At 41.6% G+C, this 21,715-nt stretch overlaps 1 protein-coding gene across 3 annotated transcripts in view; it reads right to left on the bottom strand.

Annotated features, from left to right (window-relative positions):
- Positions 1-800: 800 nt before the first annotated feature.
- The window catches only part of mre11a (MRE11 homolog A, double strand break repair nuclease), a 134,596-nt gene continuing 113,681 nt past the window's right edge, over positions 801-21,715 (bottom strand). For all 3 annotated transcript variants that reach the window (XM_016283182.1, XM_016283185.1, XM_016283184.1), the window contains 3 exons: positions 1,467-1,534; positions 1,197-1,281; positions 801-1,122 (listed from right to left, as the gene is read on the bottom strand). In XM_016283182.1, coding sequence (XP_016138668.1) covers positions 1,078-1,122; positions 1,197-1,281; positions 1,467-1,534 — 198 coding nt within the window. In that variant the 3' untranslated portion in view covers positions 801-1,077. The remainder of the gene's footprint in view (positions 1,123-1,196; positions 1,282-1,466; positions 1,535-21,715) is intronic.

The following is a 21,715-nucleotide window of genomic DNA, read 5'->3' as shown; positions in this document are numbered from 1 at the left end:
AATATTAAACCAAATATGTGCATGCAGTTATTTCTTCTGACATCAAAACCCTTTTATAATATTTTATTTTAGTTATTTATTTTTAATTCTGGAAGAGCAGATTTTAAGTGTCCTTACCAGTAAGAGCAGACCCGCAAACACCACACACCAATTATATAAGCAAAATTGCCTACCGTTCGGTGGCCACCGGGTCTGTGTTGTTCGTCTCATTCAGCCCAAAGTGGTCGTCCACTCCTCTGCTCTTTTCCAGTCCCTTCGTGGTCGCCAATTTGTGGTGTTGTCTGCTGCTCATCTTAGGAACCACACTCTTCAGTCTTGGGTTTTGATGCCAGGAGATACACTTTACTACATCATCAATGATAATAAATAATAAAGCGGAGATGCTCTCTGCAGCAAAACATCTCCAGAATGATCATCTTGTCTTCTTTTTATACAGTTCTGACTTTAAGGCATGGGGTATATATTCCATACAGCTTTTCCATACATAGAATGGTTCCTTTGTGCATACAATTCTCTAGAGAGAAAGCCCCCCCTCTCTAGTCTTGCTATGGTAAATAAAGACCCCACTTATTTTTTCCAGATGTTTCTCATCTGAGGTCTGTACATTCTGCCACGTAGGCATTTTCCACACACAGGCATATGGGATTATAATGGAAGTATAACTGGATATTTAAATGGCTATATTACTAATGATTACACTCGAACAATTCATCTTTTAACCAATAAAAATCTACCACATCTGTCAAATACAATATTCCTTGTAGCAATAACATATTTTCCTATGAATGTACACCTAAGAAGAAAGTGACAGTTTATGGTTTTATTGGCTTGGAACAGACATAAACACACTTTTGCTTTGATAAACACACATGGATACATGTCTTTTAATGTCCCAGATATTTATTTGAGGACAAATATAAAAGACAACACTGTTCAACATCTAACATAGTTTTTAAAACATCTTTAGGCAAGTTAATCTTGAACAAACTAGATTACTCAAATCTCTGCAAAAACTCTGGAAGGACTGAGAAAAGAAGTGGATTCACTAGAAGTAGACAAGCAATTGGGTTTCTTTCCTTATCTGCGCTGCGGTCTTGACCCCTTGAATGGATCAAACTCATCCTGTAGGGAGAAGTGAAGGTAAATATCAATTTGTGAACAAATCCAAAACAAAAAGGAGTGGATATTATTCATACCTCGTCTTCATCATCAAAGCATACTCCTTTAAAAGACTGGCTCTGACTCTGGGAGCCCCTCTTACTGGCACTTAATGAAGTCAGCCTATTGGTTAAACAAGGAAGGCATGGGCAACAGGTTTAGTTCCTTTTTTTTTTTAAATAGTTAACTAAATACATTTCACAGCTTTTCAGTCTCAAGCACTCTGTAGTTAAATTAATCCAGGAATGCAAAAATATGCAAAACAAATTGTTAAGATGTGTTTTCCACCTTTATGCTTTTCAACTTACTTTTGTTTTGGCTTGGAACATTTTAAAAATGCAACATTCTCATCTGAGTCACTGTCCTCTATGGTAATCTGAAAAGGAAGAGAAGAATAAATAGAATACAAAATGGGAATGAAATCAAATTACTTATCGCAGCAAGATGACATCAGCAATCTTAAATCCTGTGAAGTCCTATGCAGTTCTTCTCTCCACTTGTAAAAAATCTCTACAAAGGTATCTGTAGCTTATATACACTCTCCAAATATAGTTATAATTGCAAATAACTATTTTATGAAAATATATATTTTTTCTGAATGGACTTGGATAATGCATCAAAAAACGTACTCGGTTACTAACGTAACCTCGGTTCCCTGAGTACTGCATCTTGCTAGACGCATATGGGAAAAAAACATTTTTTCTCCTGAACTAAAGTCTTTTTTCATTCACACACTGAAACTGCACGGCCATTGGTCCGTGCAGTGTGTTAAAAAACGAACCAATGGCTAGGCAGCAGAGCTGCATGAGCCTATGGCTACGAAGCCCGCCAAGCCTACCAAAGCCTGCCAGGATGGGCGGGGCATCTGGCTATATAAGCGGGCATTCGCCACAGGATTCTCTGGTTACTTCGACTGAAGTGATGATTCCCGTATCTCAGGGAACCGAGGTTACGTTAGTAGCCGAGTACGTTCCCTTTCGATACTACACTCGTACTACGTCTTGCTAGATGCATATAGGAGCACCGTACAATCACGCCGTGCTAATGTAGTGGAACAACTAAAAGTATTAAACTTCCATAAGCAACCAATGCCTATAGAGAATTTAACAACAACCCAAGGCTAAGACGGGCTGAGCTTCCTGACACCCGGTCTGGTTAATCGTTCCAGAGTACTCCTGTAACTTCGACACCCAGGGGTCGAGAGCTAACAGGTGAACTAATGCCAGAGAGCTTGAGCGTGATACGGCCAAGGGCTCTCTGCCAGATCTGTTTATGCAGCACATGTCACTTCAAGCGGAAAGGACCCTGGCCTGCAAGGCCGGGTCTTCCAGGTTATAAAACCTTGCGAATGTGGATGGCAAGGCCCAACCGGCTGCCTCACAAATATCCGCAATGGACACACCACTGGACCATGCCCAAGACGAGGCGATGCCTCTAGTCTAGAGGGCCCGTACTCCAATGGGGCATTGAAGGCCCAAAGAAGAGTACGCTAGCGAGATGGAGTCTACTATCCATCTAGAGAGTCTTTGCTTCGTAACCAGAAGCCCTTTGGTGCGGTTTCCGAAGCTGAAAAAGAGTTGTTCCGACCGCCTATAGGGGGCGGAACGCTCAATATAGATTCTCAGAGCTCTGACGGGGCAGAGCAGAGATGGCTCTTTGTCCTCTTCAGTTGGAGGAAGCGCGGAGAGCGTAATGACCTGTGCTCTGAACAGAGTGGAGAGCATCTTAGGTACTTAACCATGCCTTGGTTTCAGGACGACGTTAGTGTCATTAGGCCCGAATTCCAGGCAGGCAGGGCTAATAGAGCGTGCCTGCAGGTCCCCTATTCACTTTACTGATGCCAGTGCTAGAAGCAGAGCAGTCTTCAGCGATAGTGAACGAATGTTGGCAGACTGTAGCGGCTCAAAAGCGGGGCCCTTCAGGGCCCTCAGCACAGTGGGCAGATCCCATGAAGGGACGGTAGGAGGACGAGGTGGATTCAGCCTCCTGGCACCCCTTAGGAAGCGGATGACCGCGCTGTTTTTGCCCACCGATTGGCCCTCAATAGGGGCATGAGAGTGGCATGAGTTCGACCAGTGGCCTATAGCCCCCACATAGACTTTGAGCGTGGATGGGGAACGTCCCTTATCCAGCAGCTCTTGCAGAAATGACAACACCTCTGTCAAATTGGAAGTATGAGGGTCTTAGCCACGGTTTAGACACCAAGCTGAGAAAAAAGACCACTTTAAGGCGTAGAGGCGTCTCGTAGACGGGGCTCTAGCCTCCGAAATTGTGTTTAAGACTCGCTCTGGGAGGCTTGAAGGCTCCCATCGAGCGGCCAGAGGTGCAGGACTCATAGGTCGGGCCGAGGATGCCATATTGTCCCGTTCGCTTGAGAGAGGAAATCCCGTCTCAGCGGAACAGGCCAAGGGGCCGCTATCAGTAGTGGAGTTAGCTCTGATAGCCACAGCTGGTTCATCCAAAGGGGGGCCACCAGGAGAACCTTGTGTTTTTGTTCCCTTACTCGCCTGATTACCTGTGGGATCAGAGCGATCGGGGGAAAAGCATAAAGAAGGAGGTTGGGCCAACGTATCCCTGGTCTTTGAGAAATAAATTGGGCAGTGAGAGTTGTCTTCTTGAGGCGAAGAGGTCCACCTCAGCCTCACCGAAGATCTTCCAGATCCTCTGAACCATCTGCGGATGGAGCGTCCACTCCCCTGAGGGGACACTGCCCCTTGATAGCATATCCGCTCCTTGGTTAAATTTGCCCGGTAAATGCGCTGCTCTCAGCGAGTGCAGGTTGGGTTGAGCCCCTTCTAAGAAGCGCTCTACCAGAGTGAAGAGACGCTTCGAGGAGAGGCCTCTCTGGCGATTTATGTAGGACACCACAGATGGGTTGTCCGATCAGCGTAGCACATGGTGCCCCTTTAGGACTGGCAGGAAAAACTGACAGGCTCGACATACTGCTAGCATTTCCAGGCAGTTGATGTGGAAGCATTTTTCCACCTTCGACCAGTGGCCGAAAATCGGTATGCCCTCGCATAGCGCCCCCCAACCTGAGTTGGAGGCGTCTGTCATGACAACTGTCCTTCTGCAAACCATCCCCATGGCCACGCCCTGTTCCATCCAGTGGGAGTTCTTCCAGGGGGCCAGGGCTGTTACACAGGCCTGACTCACCCTGATCTGCAGGTGTCTGTGATGCCATGCATGGGATGGAACCCGTGGTTGCAACCAGCACTGAAGGGGGCGCATACGAAGCAGACCCAACTGTAGCGCTGACGATGCATCTTTTGAAACGCTTTGAGAGGGCGAGTGGTACCAATCTCGAAGGAGGTCGCCAGCCTCCGTATGGCCAGAGCCTGTTCCGGCGTGACTACAGCTCTCATTTGGGCTGAGTTGAAAATTGTTCCCAGGAACGATATTCGCTGGCTGGGGAACAACGGGCTCTTGGCAAAATTGACCCTGAGTCCCAGGCACTCCAGGTGGCTGAGGAGGAGGGTCCTGTGTGATATTAATTCTGCCTCTGACTGGGCCAGAACGAGCCAGTCGTCGAGGTAATTGAGAATGTGGATTCCCACCTGTCTCAGAGAGGGGGGAGAGAGCGTTCATGCACTTCGTAACAGTGTTAATTTTGACAGGCATTTTTAAATTAGTCTTAGTCTTCATCTTAAGACGAAAATGCTTAATAATCTTAGTCACATTTTAGTAATTTGAGTCTTTCATAGCTTTAGTCTAGTTTTAGATGACGAAAAGTCATTGCATTTTTGTCAATTTTTAGTCATTACTTTGTCAAACTGCAGTTACCAACATTTATTTTGGTAGCTATTTTATATGTAGTCTTCAAACAAAAATAGTCATTAAGTCTTCTCTCTTTAGACCAAACCAATTACGCTTATGAGAAATTTGAATCAAGGATTGAATTTGGAAAAACTTGAATAAATTATGACAACTTTCATTTTTGTGTGAACTATCCTTTAACAGTAGTGAAAAGGGAGCAATTTATAAAAATTATAGTTGTTCATATACAATATATGTAACTTATAATATTTATAATTTTTTTAAAAAGAAGCAGAATAAGGCAATAAGACAAATACGAAAGAGATACAAATTGAACTCATTTTTCAGATACAGTAGGTTTACTTAACATTTATTTATCATCTTTTGTTGGTTAACATTGACATGAATAGGTACTTAATTAGGAATGCTGTCCCTTTAAGACTGAAGTCATGTATGTAATACTGACAGACATTCAGTTTTCACCCACCTGTTTGTTTACTTAATCCATAACCGACTGTATTTACGTGAGATACTCTAGTCTACACGATAGACATTTGGACTGCTGTGTGTGTATATGAGCACTGAGAACTTAAGAAGTGGAGCGTGCGCTAGAGAGAGCACTTCTATCAGCGCGATTCCGCGCTTAGATTCTTCGTTCGATTAGATAAAGTTAGTGAAGAATCTAACTAAGTTAATCGACAACGAATTGTGACTCCCGGGAAAAACGGGACGTCTGGTCACCTTATCCCTACCCCTTTGGGTGCTGAGGCCATTGTTTCAGATCGCTAGTTCGCATTTTGGTAGCCTATCCATCCACTGCGGCTGCCATACTGAGACTAGATATGCGAACGCCTCTTATCCGATTTCAATCCAATTACAGGGAAGCATATTTTAGGATCATAGGATGTGTTTTCAATGTCTGGTAGTCCTCAAATAACATTATAGTCCCGTCTCGTCTTGTTAACGAAGACGCGGCATACAATTCGTCATAGTTTTTATCATCAGATATTAGTTTTAGCTTGTCAACATCTCATCTTAGTCACAGAAAAAAAATGTTCGTTAACGAATATTTTCGTTGTCGTCTTCGTTGACGAAATTAACAATGCTTCGTGAAAGTGCGGGAGGTCAGTATGCCAGAATTCGCGCAAGGATCTGTTTCAGAATAGTCATCCTGAACGACCTTTTCATGTGAGCGTGATTCAGGTGTCTGAGATAGAGGATGGGCCGGAGGGCCACCATCCTTTTTGGGGATGAGGAAGTAGCGGCTGTGGAAGCCTGACTCGCTCTGAGCTGGGGGAACAGTTTCTACGACTCCTATCGCCAGCAAATTCATCACCTCTAAGTGCAGGACGTGTGCATCTTTGCTCTAAGCTGAGGTGGAAACCACGCAGCTGAATCGTGGGGTATTCGAGCGAATTGCAGTGAATAACCTCGTTTTATTATCTCCAACACCCAGATTGGCACTACAGGGATGGCCCGACAGGCCTCAGCCCGTGTGACAAGGGGTTGGATTAAATTGAGAGGCTGGTCGCCATATGGGGACCCCACACTCAGAAAAGGAAATTTGCTTTCCCTGAACATGCTTTCAAAAAATGCTTTGCTAGATTTAATGCTCTCATAGCAGAGCAGTCAGGCCCCGTGTGCGCAGCCTCAGCATGGGCGTGGCCTAGATGCGTTCAATTCGAAGCCGTCAGTGATAATCATTAGTGACAACATTCTCTATTAATCCACCTAAAAAGATCAAACCACTCGTTAGAAGAGGAGTTTTGATGATCTTTATGTGTAAACACTCTGGCAGATCAAAAATGCTGCGCGCATTCTCTCAAATCCGCTCATAGCGGATGAGAGGAGGGGCGGCGCCGTCTTCATTGAAGAAATCGAGCCGTGAGCAAAGCATAGCGAGACATGAGCTCTCGTTGTAAGAGCGGTCTGTCTCAGCAGCGCAGCCTCAGCGTGGGCGTGGCCCAGGCGAGAGGCGCATTCAAATACAAAGCTGTCAGCGATATTGAATCATTGGTGACAGCATTCTGCTCCAAACCGCCCAGGAGGATTGAGCTGCTCGACAATGAGGGGCGCTGATCCCCTCGTGTAAACACACTGGCAGATCAAAGAGCTGCGTGGAGAGTGATGCATGTGGGGGCTTTGCCGGCATTAAATCACTCAAACCTGATCGTTCATACCCGCAAGTTTGTCATTTCTACCTCCGAGTAACTGGGAGGAGAGAAACACAAGCGCGGGGGAGGTGGGGCTCAGCGACGCACACACAAATGTGAAGCTGCCAGCGTTTTGCTTTGATCTGCCCAGGGGGATTAAGCTGCTCATGAACGAGGAGCACTGATTCTCACGTGTAACACACACTGGCAGATTAAGCACGCCTGATGTGTGTCAGCATGAAATTGCTCTGCCTGATTGCTCAACCCGCGAGCTCGCCATTGCTTCCTCCGAGGTAACTGGGAGGAGAGAAACATGAGAGCGGGGCTGCTTTCCGCGAACGAACAGGGGCAGACTGCTTTCGTGGTAACAGCAGCCCGTGTCTGTGAGCGCAGTTATAGTGAAACACACAATTCGAAGCTGCCAGTGGCAGCATCTACCTCTGATCTACTTAGGAGGATAGAGCCGCTCGATGTAAAGAGGGACACTGATCCTTACGTGCAAAACACGGATCGAAGCGCAGTGGGGAGAGCGAGTACGCAGGCTCTATGTTGGCGTGAGATTGCTCCGACCCGGTTGCTTAGTTCCCAGGCTTCGCCGTTTATCTTTCCGTGGCTTGCTGAGAGAGGAGAAACGGGAGAGCTGGGCTGCTTTCAGTGAAAGGTGGTCCGCGAGTGGAGAAGAGCAAGACTCATGCTCTGAATGAGCTTTCTGTCTCAGTAAGCGTGCAGCTCACTGCCCTTCTGCGGCAGATCCAAGTGCAATGGGGAGAGAGAGCACGCGGGCACAGTGCCGGCATAAGATCAGTCAACCTAGTTGCTTATTCCCTGACTCTGCTGTTTCCCTCTCCGAGGCTCGCTGAGAAAGGGGAAACGGGAGAGCGGGGCTGCCTTCAGTGAAAGTAGTCCGCGAATGGAGAAGGGCGAGACTCATGCTTTCAACGAGAGCATTCAGTCTCAGTGAGCGAGCAGTCTCTGCGTGGGGGCTGCCCAGACAGATGACGGCACTCAATGCCCTTCTGCATCGTGCAAGATACCCTGCACAAGCCACACTCGCAGCGCGACATTTGCAACAACGTTGCTACACTGTAAAAAATGATTGTGATATTAACGGTAAAAGACAGTAGACGCCTATGTCCATATGTACACATCTATGTACACATACAACATATAATATACACGCTTGTTTCGATCATCAGAAGGCTATATGAAAGATACTAAATGTAACAACGTTTGTAGGTCGGGAAGGAGGCGGCGGGAACCGGCGAACATTTAAACAAACTTTAATAATAAAATAAACTCAAAACAGCACGACAGCCCCTTGCGGACGACTGTCGCGCACAAACAAAACCAAAACACAAAATAAAATCCAGGCCTGGTCCTTTCTCGTCTTTCCCTGTCGTCACTCCTCCTTTGTATCCTTCTGGAGCTCCTCCGTGAGACTCGAGACCGGTGAGTGGTGCAGGTGTCGCTCATTATCAATTACACCACCGGCCTCGCTCCGTTCCCACGGCTCTCGGCCCCGCCCCTCTCGTCACATAAAACAAGGTAGGATTACATACAGTGGGTACGGAAAGTATTCAGACCCCCTTAAATTTTTCACTCTTTGTTATATTGCAGCCATTTGCTAAAATCATTTAAGTACATTTTTTTCCTCATTAATGTACACACAGCACCTCATATTGACAGAAAAACACAGAATTGTTGACATTTTTGCAGATTTATTAAGATTCTTTTGGCTTTTCTTGCTATAAAAACTGCGTTAAATAAACAGCTAATTTAAGCAACCAAAGAAAAACCTTTTTTAGAAAGTCAAGGTTCAAGAGCTCAACTAAAGCAACTAAAGCAAACACCGATCGCCATTATGGTGACTTCAAATGAAAGTACAACACCTAAAATATCAATAAGAGCTTTTGTACACATATGACAGAAATAAAGTCACATTGGTTAGTAATAAGTAGCTGATGATGCTGTTTGTGGAGCTGTTTAATCCTCCTCTGCTGAGATCTTGATAAATTTAATGTGTTTTATTTTCAGTTGATTTCATCTTTGGCTGTAAGTTGTGTTTCTCTTTCATTCAGTGATTCTGCTTGTTAACAGGTGTTCATCACTAATACTCAATCCTCATTTAATTATCTCATTAACTTCATCACCGCTTAAGTGTCACTTCAACACTTGTAGTGTGGACACATATAAGTGCTCTTTAAAGATTTTGCTGTGGGATTAAAGGGGTTAAATGTGTGAGATGAAGAAAAAAACACTGTGAAATGTATTTTTAACAGAAATATACTGCTAATTTAATTTACGGAAGCAAACTGTAAAAAAATTGTAGATTACTGGCAACCACAGCTGCCGGTATTTCACCGTAAAATCAAGAAAAGAAAACAGCAAAATACTGTAAAACCTAACAGTCAACTTCCTGTTGTGTTTTGTTGGTCACCATTGTGCTGGAGAGCAGAGCCTGTGTTTAAGTAAAGGACGGACAGAGAAACTCTGATGTTATGCTGCTTGTTGTTTTATTTAAAGGCAGTAACTGTGTAGTTACTGATGCAGTGTGAATCTCTTCAATAATTTCAATCACACATGAATGTGTGCTGCTGTTATCTGCAAGAGATTTGAGTTGTATGGTAATGAGCCTATGGCGACGAAACCCATACAGAACAGCAATGCATTTTATGGACGACCGTTTCGTGAACCTAGGAGAGGAGGTAATTCTGACTTTGCTATGACAATCTGGCGCTTCTGAATCAGCGACTGTTTTGTTATTAGTTTAAGTGTTTGCTATTGACTGTTCAAATGCGGAGTTTTGCGCATCGTGTGTGTGTGTGTGTGTGTGTGTGTGTGTGTGTGTGTGAGAGAGAGAGAGAGAGAGAGAGAGAGAGACAGGGTCACATCACAGTGGAGTCAGCTGTCTTAACCCTGGATTGTGTACTGCAAACATATACCAGCTTCATCACTGTGTCTGTCACGCGACTCTGTTCCCCTTTCGGGCACTGTCTTTACATTTATTTTGAAAGATGAAGCTCGCGATTATGGTAAGGGGCGTTACATTTCTGACGAGTGCTTGCGGTGTTCGGCCAATCACAATGCACTGGGTCAGCTGGCCAATCAGAGCAGACTGTGCTTGTCGGAAGGAGGGTATTTGTAGAAAACGAAGCGTTTGAGAGAGGGGTGGCATATAGGACCTACAATAATGTACAGTATTTGAAAAATAATGTGTTTTTTGAACATTAAAGCATGTCAACATATTCTGTTACACCAAATACACAAAATAATGATCTTTAAAAAAGCATCATATCACCCCTTTAACATTGTATCAGTTAATGAAATACGGTTTTTCACTGTAAATTTAAACAGTTCTGTAAAACCTAAAATGTTGCTACCGTATTTTTCACGGTAAAGTTCTGGCAACCACAGCTGCCGGTATTTTACCGTAAATTTAACAAACTTTTTTTACAGGGTAGAATTTGCTCTTTTAGGGCTTACCTGCAAAGCGTTTTGGAACCAGGGTGGAAGAAACAGTGTCTCTTCGACATGACACCAACATGCCACAACAACATGCTACTAAAGCACCCCAACAAGGCCTCACCCATGAGTGGGGATTATTTAAATGAGTGACATTGTGACTTTGCAAGATCCAGAAGAAGCAAGTTGTAGTCCCAATGAGCCATTTGTTCTTGAAAAGTATTTTCTGTTAAACAGAAAATCTCCTGGGGTAGACTTTGAAGTTGAGCTTTATAACCTTGCAAATATCACAGAGACTACAAATAAGCTCTTTCAGTATTGCCGGATGGCGACAGGGGAACAGGATCGGAACTGCTGCGATGCTGAGGCGCGAAGAGAGCCGGTCAGCCGAGCAGAGAGGTCTCAATCCAGCTGCGAGGCGTGTCAACGGCGAGCAGGCTTTCAGGATCAGTGATGAGCGTAGAGCCGTCGCTGAAGGAGAAGAAATCTGATAATTCTGTGGCGGATGCCCGCTTATATAGCCAGATGCCCTGCCCATTCTGGCGGGCTTTGGCAGGCTTGGTGGGTTTCGTCACCATAGGCTCATGCAGCTTTGCTGCCTTGCCATTGGTTTGTTTTTTAATACACTGCACGAACCAATGGCCGTGCAGTTTCACTGCGTGAATGAAAAAAGGCTTCAGTTCAGGAGAAAAAATGCTTTTTTTCCCATATGCGTCTAGCAAGACGCAGTACGAGTGTAATATCGTAAGGGAACTAAAATTCGTAGCCTTAGAAAGCACTGGACTTCAGCTGTCGGCTAGCGGTGAAAAAGCTAATGCTTATGCCAACGGCAATGGTGAATTGCCATAGGTGTGTGAAACAAGATTTTTGCAACCATAAAAGATAAGTTTGAGGGAGACTTTCAGTCTCTACACACATTGTTGTGGAATTTGCAGAGAGAGTGGAGACTGCTAAGAGTCAGACACAGGATCATGAGGGCCACTTACTGGAGGTGGCTCTGACTGACTTGCAACAGATGAATAAAGTTCTTAGAGTGAAGTTCAGTGACTTAGAAGAGTGATCATTATGTGATAATATAAAATGCAGTGGTGTCCCAGAGCAAGAGGAGATTGATTGAATTTGTCAATGCGCTGATACCTAAACTACTGGGAGAGACTCATTTTCAGAGACCACTGGTCATTGACTGTGCTCTCAGACCAAGGCCGCAAGAGAGACAGATGCCCTGCATGATCATTGCACAAGTGCATGTCTTTCAAAAAAGGAATTAATTCTATGATTTCTCCAAGACTTGTACAAAAGTTATATACTGCAGAGGTAATGGAACAGTGGTGGGTGTTTGTTAGAAAACACTCTCTGTCTTGTTAAGAGAATGTTCCAGATATGTCTCACCTCTCCTTTTTTTCTCCCTCTCTCTCACTCTTCTATATATACAACGCATTCTCTCTGAATCCCCCCTTCTGTATCCATCTCTCTCTCTTGATATTATGTTTTAAATATGTCTTACTTATATGCGAGGTATGCATGCTTAAATGTATACATTAGCTTCTCTTGGTTCAAATGTCCCAAATAAGGACATGATAGCTAGGAATGAGGTTCGTGATGACAGTTCAGCATTCTTCGCAAAAGTCTATTCCTAATATGTCCATGTTTTTCTGTACATGTGGCCATTTTATATAAACACATGTTCTTGGCCAAAGATCCTATGTGTATGTTATTCATATCCTCATTGGTTAAGAGGGTGAAACTCCCCTCGACATATGCCTATATAATATCTGTATTTCTATGAATAAATTGAAGTATTGAGGATACATTTGACTGTGTGTTTTCTTACTTCCCGGCCGTCTACACTTTAAGTAACTGAGAATTCTTCAAGGTGGCAAAGAGAATTTACTGAGGGACCAAATTGTTATTCTTTATTAACAGTGTTCAATGAGGTAATTTGCTTGAAATAAGAAAATTAGAGGTGACACACAGTCTCTGCGTCCCAGCAAAGCTCCACGTTCAGAATAACGGACAGTTCAAGACCTTCATTGTCCTAGCAGAGGCTGCAAAATTTGTGGAGACCAAACTGAGACAGAACTAAGAAAATACGTAAATCCCTTAAAGGGGTCATATGATGTTGCTAAAAAATAACATTATTTGGTGTATTTGGTGTAATGAAATGTGTTTATGCGGTTTAAGGTAAAAAAAACAAACATTATTTTCCACATACTGTACATTATTGTTTCTCCTCTATGCCCCGCCTTTCTGAAACACATTGATTTTTACAAAGCTCATCGGTCTGAAAAGCGAGGTGTGCTTTGATTGGCCAGCTATCCAGTGCGTTGTGATTGGCCGAATTCCTCAAGCGTGTGACGGAAATGTTACGCCCCTCACCATACTGTGATGCCTGTGGCAACCACATGTGATGACCCCGGGGGTGAAAGCAAATCTTCCCACATAGTGACGTAGACATGTGGGGGCGTGTTAGAACGAGTCGTTTTAGGTAGGCGTGGCTGACTCTTAACTTTTATAAAGAATATCTCTTTGGATTTGAGACTATAGTCTTTGCAACTTTACAGATCTTCTTTATGCACCAAGAGCTTGTAACACTCCAAAGAGAAAGGAACAATTGAAATCGCATCATATGACCCCTTTAAGGCAGGATCAAGCACGGAGACCTACAATATTATTGAAGGTAGTATGTATGCACATCTATCAGCCCATAAAATATACACAAATTGTACATATTGACAGGTCATTGTGGTTTTGGTCCCTAGAAATCAGAGCACTGTAATGTCTGTAACACTGTACAATAGGATTGTATTATTTATTCATGAATCCACATTGATGTTAATTTCAATAATTGTTCAATTTTAACATTAAAAAGTAATTTCTTACTGCTAAATTCTGAAAAAAAAACAGGTGTTAATTATCGGACCTAAAACCTCCGCATGTAATAACCTAGAACACTGTCTAAGACTCGATAGCTGCTTTGTCAATTCTTCGTCATAAGTTAGGAACCTAGGTGTGCTATTTTATAGCAAACTTTCCTTTGAAAGCCATGTTTCTAGCATTTATAAAGCTGCATTTTTCCATCTCAAAAATATATCTAAATTATGACCTATGCTCTCAATGTCAAATGCAGAAACGTTAATTCATGCGTGCATGACCTCAAGATTAGATTATTGTAATGCTTTATTGGGTGGTTGTTCTGCACGCTTAATAAACAAACTCCAGCTGGTCCAAAATGCAGCAGCTAGAGTTCTTACTAGAACCAGGAAGTATGCCCATATTACCAACACTGCACTGGCTCCCTATTAAACATTGTATAGATTTTAAAATCTTGCGTATTACTTATAAAGCCCTGAGTGGTTTAGCATCTCAGTATTTGAACAAGCTCTTATTGCATTATAGTCCTCCACGTCTGCTGCGTTCTCAAAACTCTAGCAATTTGATAATGCCTAGAATATCAAAATCAACTGCGGGCGGCAGATCCTTTTCCTATTTAGCACCCAAACTCTGGAATAACCTACCTAACATTGTTCGGGAGGCAGACACACTCTGTCAGTTTAAATCTAGATTAAAGACCCATCTCTTTAACCTGGCTTACACATAACACACTAAATACGCTTCTAATATTTTTAGGATGCATTAATTTGGACAACCGGAACCGGGAACACTTCCCATAACACCCATTGTACTTGCTACATCGTTAGAAGAATGGCATCTACACTGATATTAGTCTGTTTCTTTCTTATTCCGAGGTCACCGTAGCCACAGATCCAGTCTGTATCCAGATCAGATGGTCACTGAAGTCACCCGGATCCAGTCCGTATCCAGCCCAGATTGTGGATCAGCACCTAGAGATGACTTCTACAGCCCTGAATGTCAGCGGAGACCAGGACAACTAGATGAGCCCCAGATACAGTCCGCTGCATTCTCAAAACTCTGACAATTTGATAATACCTAGAATATCAAAATCAACTGCGGGCGGCAGATCCTTTTCCTATTTAGCGCCCAAACTCTGGAATAACCTACCTAACATTGTTCGGGAGGCAGACACACGCTGTCTGTTTAAATCTAGATTAAAGACCCATCTCTTTAACCTGGCTTACACATAACACACTAACACATTTCTAATAATCAAATCTGTTAAAGGATTTTTAGGCTGCATTAAATAGGACAACCGGAACCGGGAACACTTCCCATAACACCCAATGTACTTGCTACATCATTAGAAGAATGGCATCTATGCTAATATTAGTCTGTCTATTTCTTATTCTGAGGTCACCGTAGCCACCAGATCTAGTCTGTATGCAGATCAGATGGTCACTGCAGTCACCCGGATCCAGTACGTATCCAGTCCAGATGGTGGATCAGCACCTAGAGACGACCTCTACACCCCTGAATGTCAGCTGAGACCAGGGAAACTAGATGAGCCCCAGAGACAGATCCCCAGTGAAGACCTTGTCTCCTAGATGGCCACCGGGACAAGACCACAGGAACCAGATGAGTCCTCTGCACAATGTGACTTTGCTGCAGCCTGGAATTTAACTGCTGGTTTACTTCTTTCTTATTCCGAGGTCACCGTAGCCACAGATCCAGTCTGTATCCAGATCAGATGGTCACTGAAGTCACCCGGATCCAGTCCGTATCCAGCCCAGATTGTGGATCAGCACCTAGAGATGACTTCTACAGCCCTGAATGTCAGCGGAGACCAGGACAACTAGATGAGCCCCAGAGACAGATCCTCAGTGAAGACCTAGTCTCCTAGATGGTCACCGAGACAAGACCACAGGAACCAGATGAGTCCCCTGTTCGTGCGCTTGCCTCAAAAGAGGGCTTACAATGACTTACAAAGATACATAACAGCTACAAGTGTATGCACTACTTGCTATACGCACTATATAGGATAAATCACTATACAGGATTTACCCTATTATACTTTATCGACACAAATTGATAGGTGAAAAAAAAATTTTGTGCCACCCACAAATAGTCTATAAACAAAGCATCAGGCTGTCTTTGAGTTCACATGAACAACGGTTAAAGTTACTCGTCGTCAGGCTACAGAAGAATACCATAATTCCTCCATTCAATTAGGCCTACGACATCGAGAGTCACGCAGACCTATAACAACCCAGCCACAACACTTAATTGCGAATAATATGCCTTACCTTAACACAGAATCGACCACAGAGTCCAACGTTTATATTTTTTCTACGAATCTTTGAGTTAACGTACTAAACATGAGTGGAATTTGCACCGCAGCGCCCCCCACACCTTGATGCTCATGACAAGAATAGCATGTATAGTTATCTTTATTGAAGTGAATTAGGTTTAAATCGCCGTCATGCATGAATGAATGATATTTTTGCAATTTTACACATAATAATCAAAATAATCAAATCACGTTTTCAGGGGAGCCAAGCTATATTCTATATCGTACACCCAGGCACAGCTGTATCTACATGGTTATACAAGTAGGTAAATGGTTAATAACGTGGAGATAAATATTTGTATCTGGAATGTAAGCAGACTAAATAATTTGGTAAAACTTAAACAAGTACTAGGTCGACTGAAACAAATGAAATCAAACATAATCTTTCTACAAGAAATTAATTTATTAAAAGAAGATATTAGTAGAGTCACTAAGAGATGGCCAGGACAAAGTTTTCAATGCATCTTTCACCTCTCGAGCCAGAGGAGTCATGATTCTTATACATAAGTCTGTTCTATTTCAGCTAAAACAGCAATATATAGACCCGTTTGGGAGATACATAATTCTTAATGGTATAATTTTGACGTCACATATTAATTTAATAAGCATATATGCTCCTAATGTAGATGACCCTTCATTTTTTACTATATCAGCATATCCCGGAAATTATGTAATTGGAGGAGATTTTAATTGTGTACAAAACCCAGAGTATGATCATTCTTCAGGAGTAGATAGTACCCATCAACAGTCCAAAAAAAACTCTTTTGAAGTATATGACTGATTTAAATTTAGTTGAGATTTGGAGGTATCTCAATCCAAGCAAAAAAGAATATTCATGCTTTTCAAATACATATAAAACATTTTCAAGAATAGAGTTTCTAATTTCCAATGTTTTTTTGGCGAAGGTAGGTAAATACCACGACTGAGGTGCCCTTGAGCAAGGCACCGAACCCCCAACTGCTCCCCGGGCGCCGCAGCATAAATGGCTGCCCCCTGCTCCGGGTGTGTGTTCACGGTTTGTGTGTGTTCACTGCTGTGTGTGTGTGCACTTTGGATGGGTAAATGCAGAGCACTAATTCTGAGTATGGGTCACCATACTTGGCCACATGTCACGTCACTTTAAAAGTTGGTATGATAGTATCCTATTGTCCGATCATGCCCCTATTACGTTTACAATCCAAACAGATAATCTTCCCCCTCCCAGATTTGGATTTCAAGCAAGTTGGCTTCTTGATCATGATTTTGTAAAATTTCTGGATAATAAAATAGACCTATACTTTTTAGTCAATTCAAATCAAACGAGTGCCTCAGTTAAATGGGAGGCCTTCAAGGCATATATTAGAGGGGAGATATTAAGTTATACAAGATATAGATCCAAAATTTATCGGGCACAATTAGAAAACTTGGGGAAACAAATTAAAATAATGGAACAGCATCTGTTTAGCAATAATGACCCTGCAAAGCAGAAATAACTTCTTTTACTAAAAGCCAAATATAATGAAATAACTAGTAGTAAAATATCTAAGAATTTAATGTGGCTAAAACAGTCCTATTATGATCAGGGGTAAAAATCAGGAAAACTGCTAGCGTGGAGAATTAAAAAAATACAAACAGATAGAGCCATCAATTAAATTTTCTTAGAGAATGGGGAGAAAACTGTAGATCCATTGGAAATAAATAATATTTTTAAATTGTATTATGAAATTGTATAAATTGGAAAACACCAACAATTTAGAGGGGCAAAATAATTTTCTTGATAAAATTAAATTTCCAAAATTATCAGAGGAGACAAGAAGTAATTTAGAGAAGAATCTAAGTATAGAAGAGCTCTCAGAGGCCCTACAGGATATGAATAATGGTAAGGCCCCTGGGCCGGATGGCCTTCCGATTGAAATCTACAAAACATTTGCAGGGAAAATTCTACCGCACTTACTTGAAATGTTTAATGAACCCTTGGGAAAAGGAATATTACACCCTTCTCTGAGATCAGCACTAATTACTCTTATATTAAAACCAGGTAAACCTCCCAATGAAAAATCTACTTATAGGCCCATATCTTTAATGTCATGTGATACTAAGATTCTTTGTAAGGCCCTAGCTAAAAGAATTGAAACGTATATATACCAAACCTTATCATGAACGATCAAAATGGGTTTGTGCTTGGAAAACAAGCCTTTCATAACATACGAAGAGTCTTAAATATAGTATATAAAAAACAAAATGCCAAGGACCATGCAATTTTGTCGTTGGACGCGGAAAATTCTTCGACAGGATTGAATGGAGGTATCTTTTTGAGGTGCTTAAGAGATTTGGGCTGGGTGATTGGGTATATTAAATGGATCAAATTACTTTACAATGATCCACAAGCAAATAATAACAAATAATCAAATCTCAATGCCCTTTAATCTAAGTAGAGGCACACGTCAAGGGTGCCCATTGTCCCCTTTGTTGTTTTTATTCGCAGTAGAACCCCTTGCAATGGCAATTCGGAGTAGTCCAGAAATGAAAGGTATAATAATAGGTGAGAGAGAACACCGTTTATCTCTGTTTTGCAGACGATATTGTCATTTTTCTTAGTAATCTAGAATATTCTATTCGAGCACTTAATTTATTAAGAGTATTTGGAGAGTTCTCAGGGTACAAAGTTAACAATAATAAAAGTGCTTTGCTATTATTAAATGGGGATGAAAGGAGAAACTCTACGAACAATAGGCAATTTTTCAATTCTCAGGAAGGGTTTACATATTTAGGAATTAAGATAGTCCCAAATATAAAAGAGATCATTTCAATTAATTATGAAAAAATTATAAAAAAAAGTCATGGATTTGTTCGAGAGATGCAATGCATTGCCAATCTCTATGATTGGACATATAAATATTATAAAGATGCCAATTCTACCTAAATTCTTGTATCTCTTTCAGTCAATTCCTCTTCCAGCTACATTCTTTGTAACACTCAAGAAAGTGTTCATAAGGTTTATATGGAATAAAAAGCATCCTCGGTTACGTCTGTCCCTACTTTATTTACCATACGAATGGGGAGGACTTAAAGTACCAAATATGAAACTTTATTATTGGGCAGCTCAATTATATTCAGCTGTGTATTATTTCATAGAAATAGACCCTCCTGCATGGATAGATATGGAAAAAAATGGAATAACAATTCCATTAAATATGTATCTTTATTCTTCTTCAGTTAAAATACTAAAAAAATCTACGCATAATCCTTTCCTTAGAAATTCTATTTGCGTATGGTATGAAGCTCTTTAGGTACGAATTTTTAGGTGAAACAATTAAACTCTCGGGTCTGTCACCAATTTGGGGTAATACAATGTTTGTGCCAGGGAGCAATGATGGGGGGTTTAAAAATTGGATGTACAAGGGAGCAAAACAAGTTTTATACACTCGGAAATGACAACTTATTTAGAGCCTGCTTTGTCTACTATAGAAGATCATACTTTAAAACATTTAAGGGATAAAGGCAATATATCTTTTTTTTATAATATACTTTTAGAGGGTTCAAAAGAGAGTTCAATGTCCAATTTAACTGCATGGAAAAATGACCTACAGGAAGATATTTCTAAAGATGAATCTCCATTCATCTTTAGAAATATCTTCCTGTAGGTCATTTTTCCATGCAGTTAAAAAAATCCTCCGGATTCTTGTTTGTTTGCCCAAACATATAGTGTCAATACTAGATGCAGATTGCTGCAATATAAATGGCTCATGAGGATATATATTACCCCGGTTAAATTAGATAAATTTAATCCAAATATTCCTGACAGTTGTTTAAAATGTAAACAAGAAATTGGAACCCTTTACCATTGCATGCGGGAGTGTATTGAGATTCAAAAATGTTGGAAGAATAATCTTGCTATGATTGGTAAATTGACTGAAGAAAATGTTCCTTGTGATCCTAAATTCTGTTTATTTCACATATACCCAGTAAATTTTGTGGTGAACACCAATAAACGCAAACTAATTGACTTTAGTTTGCTTCAGGCCAAGTGGGCTATTGCTTTAAAATGGAAGGAGATACAAGGTCCTTCCTCTATGCTTTGGATTAAAGAAATGACTAACAACCTCGCCATGGAAAAGCTGACTTATGCAGTTAAAGGGAAACTTAAAGACTTCTATAATAGTTGGACTCCTTTTTTACGCTATTGTAACCAAGAGGACTTGACAACGGGGGACGACTGATATATATAATACTCATCTCTTTTGTATTGGTATCTCCACTACATAATGTGATTTCTTTATAAAAATAACTAATAACTCAGAAAAGGTAACAGTTAAATTGTAAAATGGATGGCTGTGAATGGTGGTGTATGGAAAGGTATAGTTGAGATGTTGTTGTTTTTTCCCCTTTTGGAGGGGGGGAGGGGGGGGTTGTTGTTCTTATAAGGTTCTCTTACTTGGGTATGTTTTCTTTTATGTATGTATATTTTTCTTTTTTTTAATTATAATTTTTTTAATGTATTGTTCAGTATTAAAACAAATGCAAATAAATATATTTGGGAAAAAAAGTTACTTAACATTAAGTAAGAATAGTAAATGCTGTAACTAAAACTAAAACTAACTGTCATTATTACAATTCTTTAAGCATTTATTGATGTGTTTTTTTAATAATGCTCTCATCTCCTTACCACATTATTGTAGATGTCGGCAGGCAGATAGGAGGAGGGCAGGAGGTTGCAGATGTGCAAGGGGAGACTGTCACTGACACTGTACAAAGTAGGAAAGGCTAGCTTGGTTATTCAGAGACAAGGGAGGAGTTTTTTTGTTGTTTGATTAGACTATTACATGTTGCATTACTTGCTTTGCCTCTTTAGAAGAAGATTCAGACTTCATTATCCCAAAAGATCGACTGGCCAGCGAGAATTACATTAAGAGAGGTCCCATTCAGACAGAACTAGAAAGTTATCCAAAACATTTAATCAAAGGAAAGGAAATGAGCTTTAATAAAAACTGGTTTGAAAAATACAAGTGGCTAGAATACAACATATCCACCAATTCAGTGTATTGTTTCCCCTGCAGAGTTTTTGGATGTTCTGAACATTTTGACAGGAAATTTGCACTGGAAGGTTTTAGGGATTGGAAATCTGCTTTAGAGACAGGGAAAGGCTTTTCCAGGCACAATGAAAGTCAGGATCATATTGAGAACTTCAAAAATGGCATATGCATTTAATAACAACACCTGTTGATGAGCAACTTTCTACTCAAAAAGCAAATCAGATTAAACTTCAAACAAAGGAGAGAGAAAACCGATATGATGCACTGCTTAGGTTAACAGATATAACCTCCACATTAGCCAGACTTAGATTACCTTTTAGGGGACATGATGAGTCAGAGGATTCAAAAAACAAAGGTGTTTTTTAGGAAAGTAACAGATCTTGTGGCAAGATATGACACAGTGCTTCAAACTCACCTTGAGTCATCACGGAAAAACCCAAAAGGAGTTTCATCCTACATCTCAGCAAAAACACCACCCCCACAGCTTGCGGAGAATCAACAACTGGCTGACGATCTGAATGTGTTTTACAGCAGATTTGAAAAGGATCGTCTACAACCCCCCATCCGCTCTGATCTGCACTTCACACCTTCACCTACCACCCCTGCAACCCCCTCCCTCCCTCCCCCACCATTCAACCTGTGTTTAAGGTCTGTGTAGAGGATGTGAACCGGGTCTTTAGGAGGCAGAAATCTAGAAAAGCTTCTGGCCCAGATGGTGTTTCACCTGCCTGTTTAAAAGTCTGCGCTGACCAACTGGCCCCCATCTTCACACAGATCTTTAACAGATCATTGGAGCTGTGTGAAGTTCCCTGCTGCTTTAAACGCTTCACCATCATTCCGGTCTCCAAAAAGCCCCAAATCACTGGACTTAACGACTACAGCCCTATCGCTCTCACATCTGTGGTCATGAAGTCACTTGAGAGACTGGTCCTGGCCTACCTGAAGGACATTACTAGACCCTTGCTGGATCC

This window comes from Sinocyclocheilus grahami, unplaced genomic scaffold (genome assembly GCF_001515645.1).
Source record: "Sinocyclocheilus grahami isolate Dianchi unplaced genomic scaffold, SAMN03320097.WGS_v1.1 scaffold171.1, whole genome shotgun sequence".
Classification (NCBI taxonomy): Eukaryota; Metazoa; Chordata; class Actinopteri; order Cypriniformes; family Cyprinidae; genus Sinocyclocheilus; species Sinocyclocheilus grahami.
This window is presented reverse-complemented; position numbering and strand designations above follow the sequence as displayed.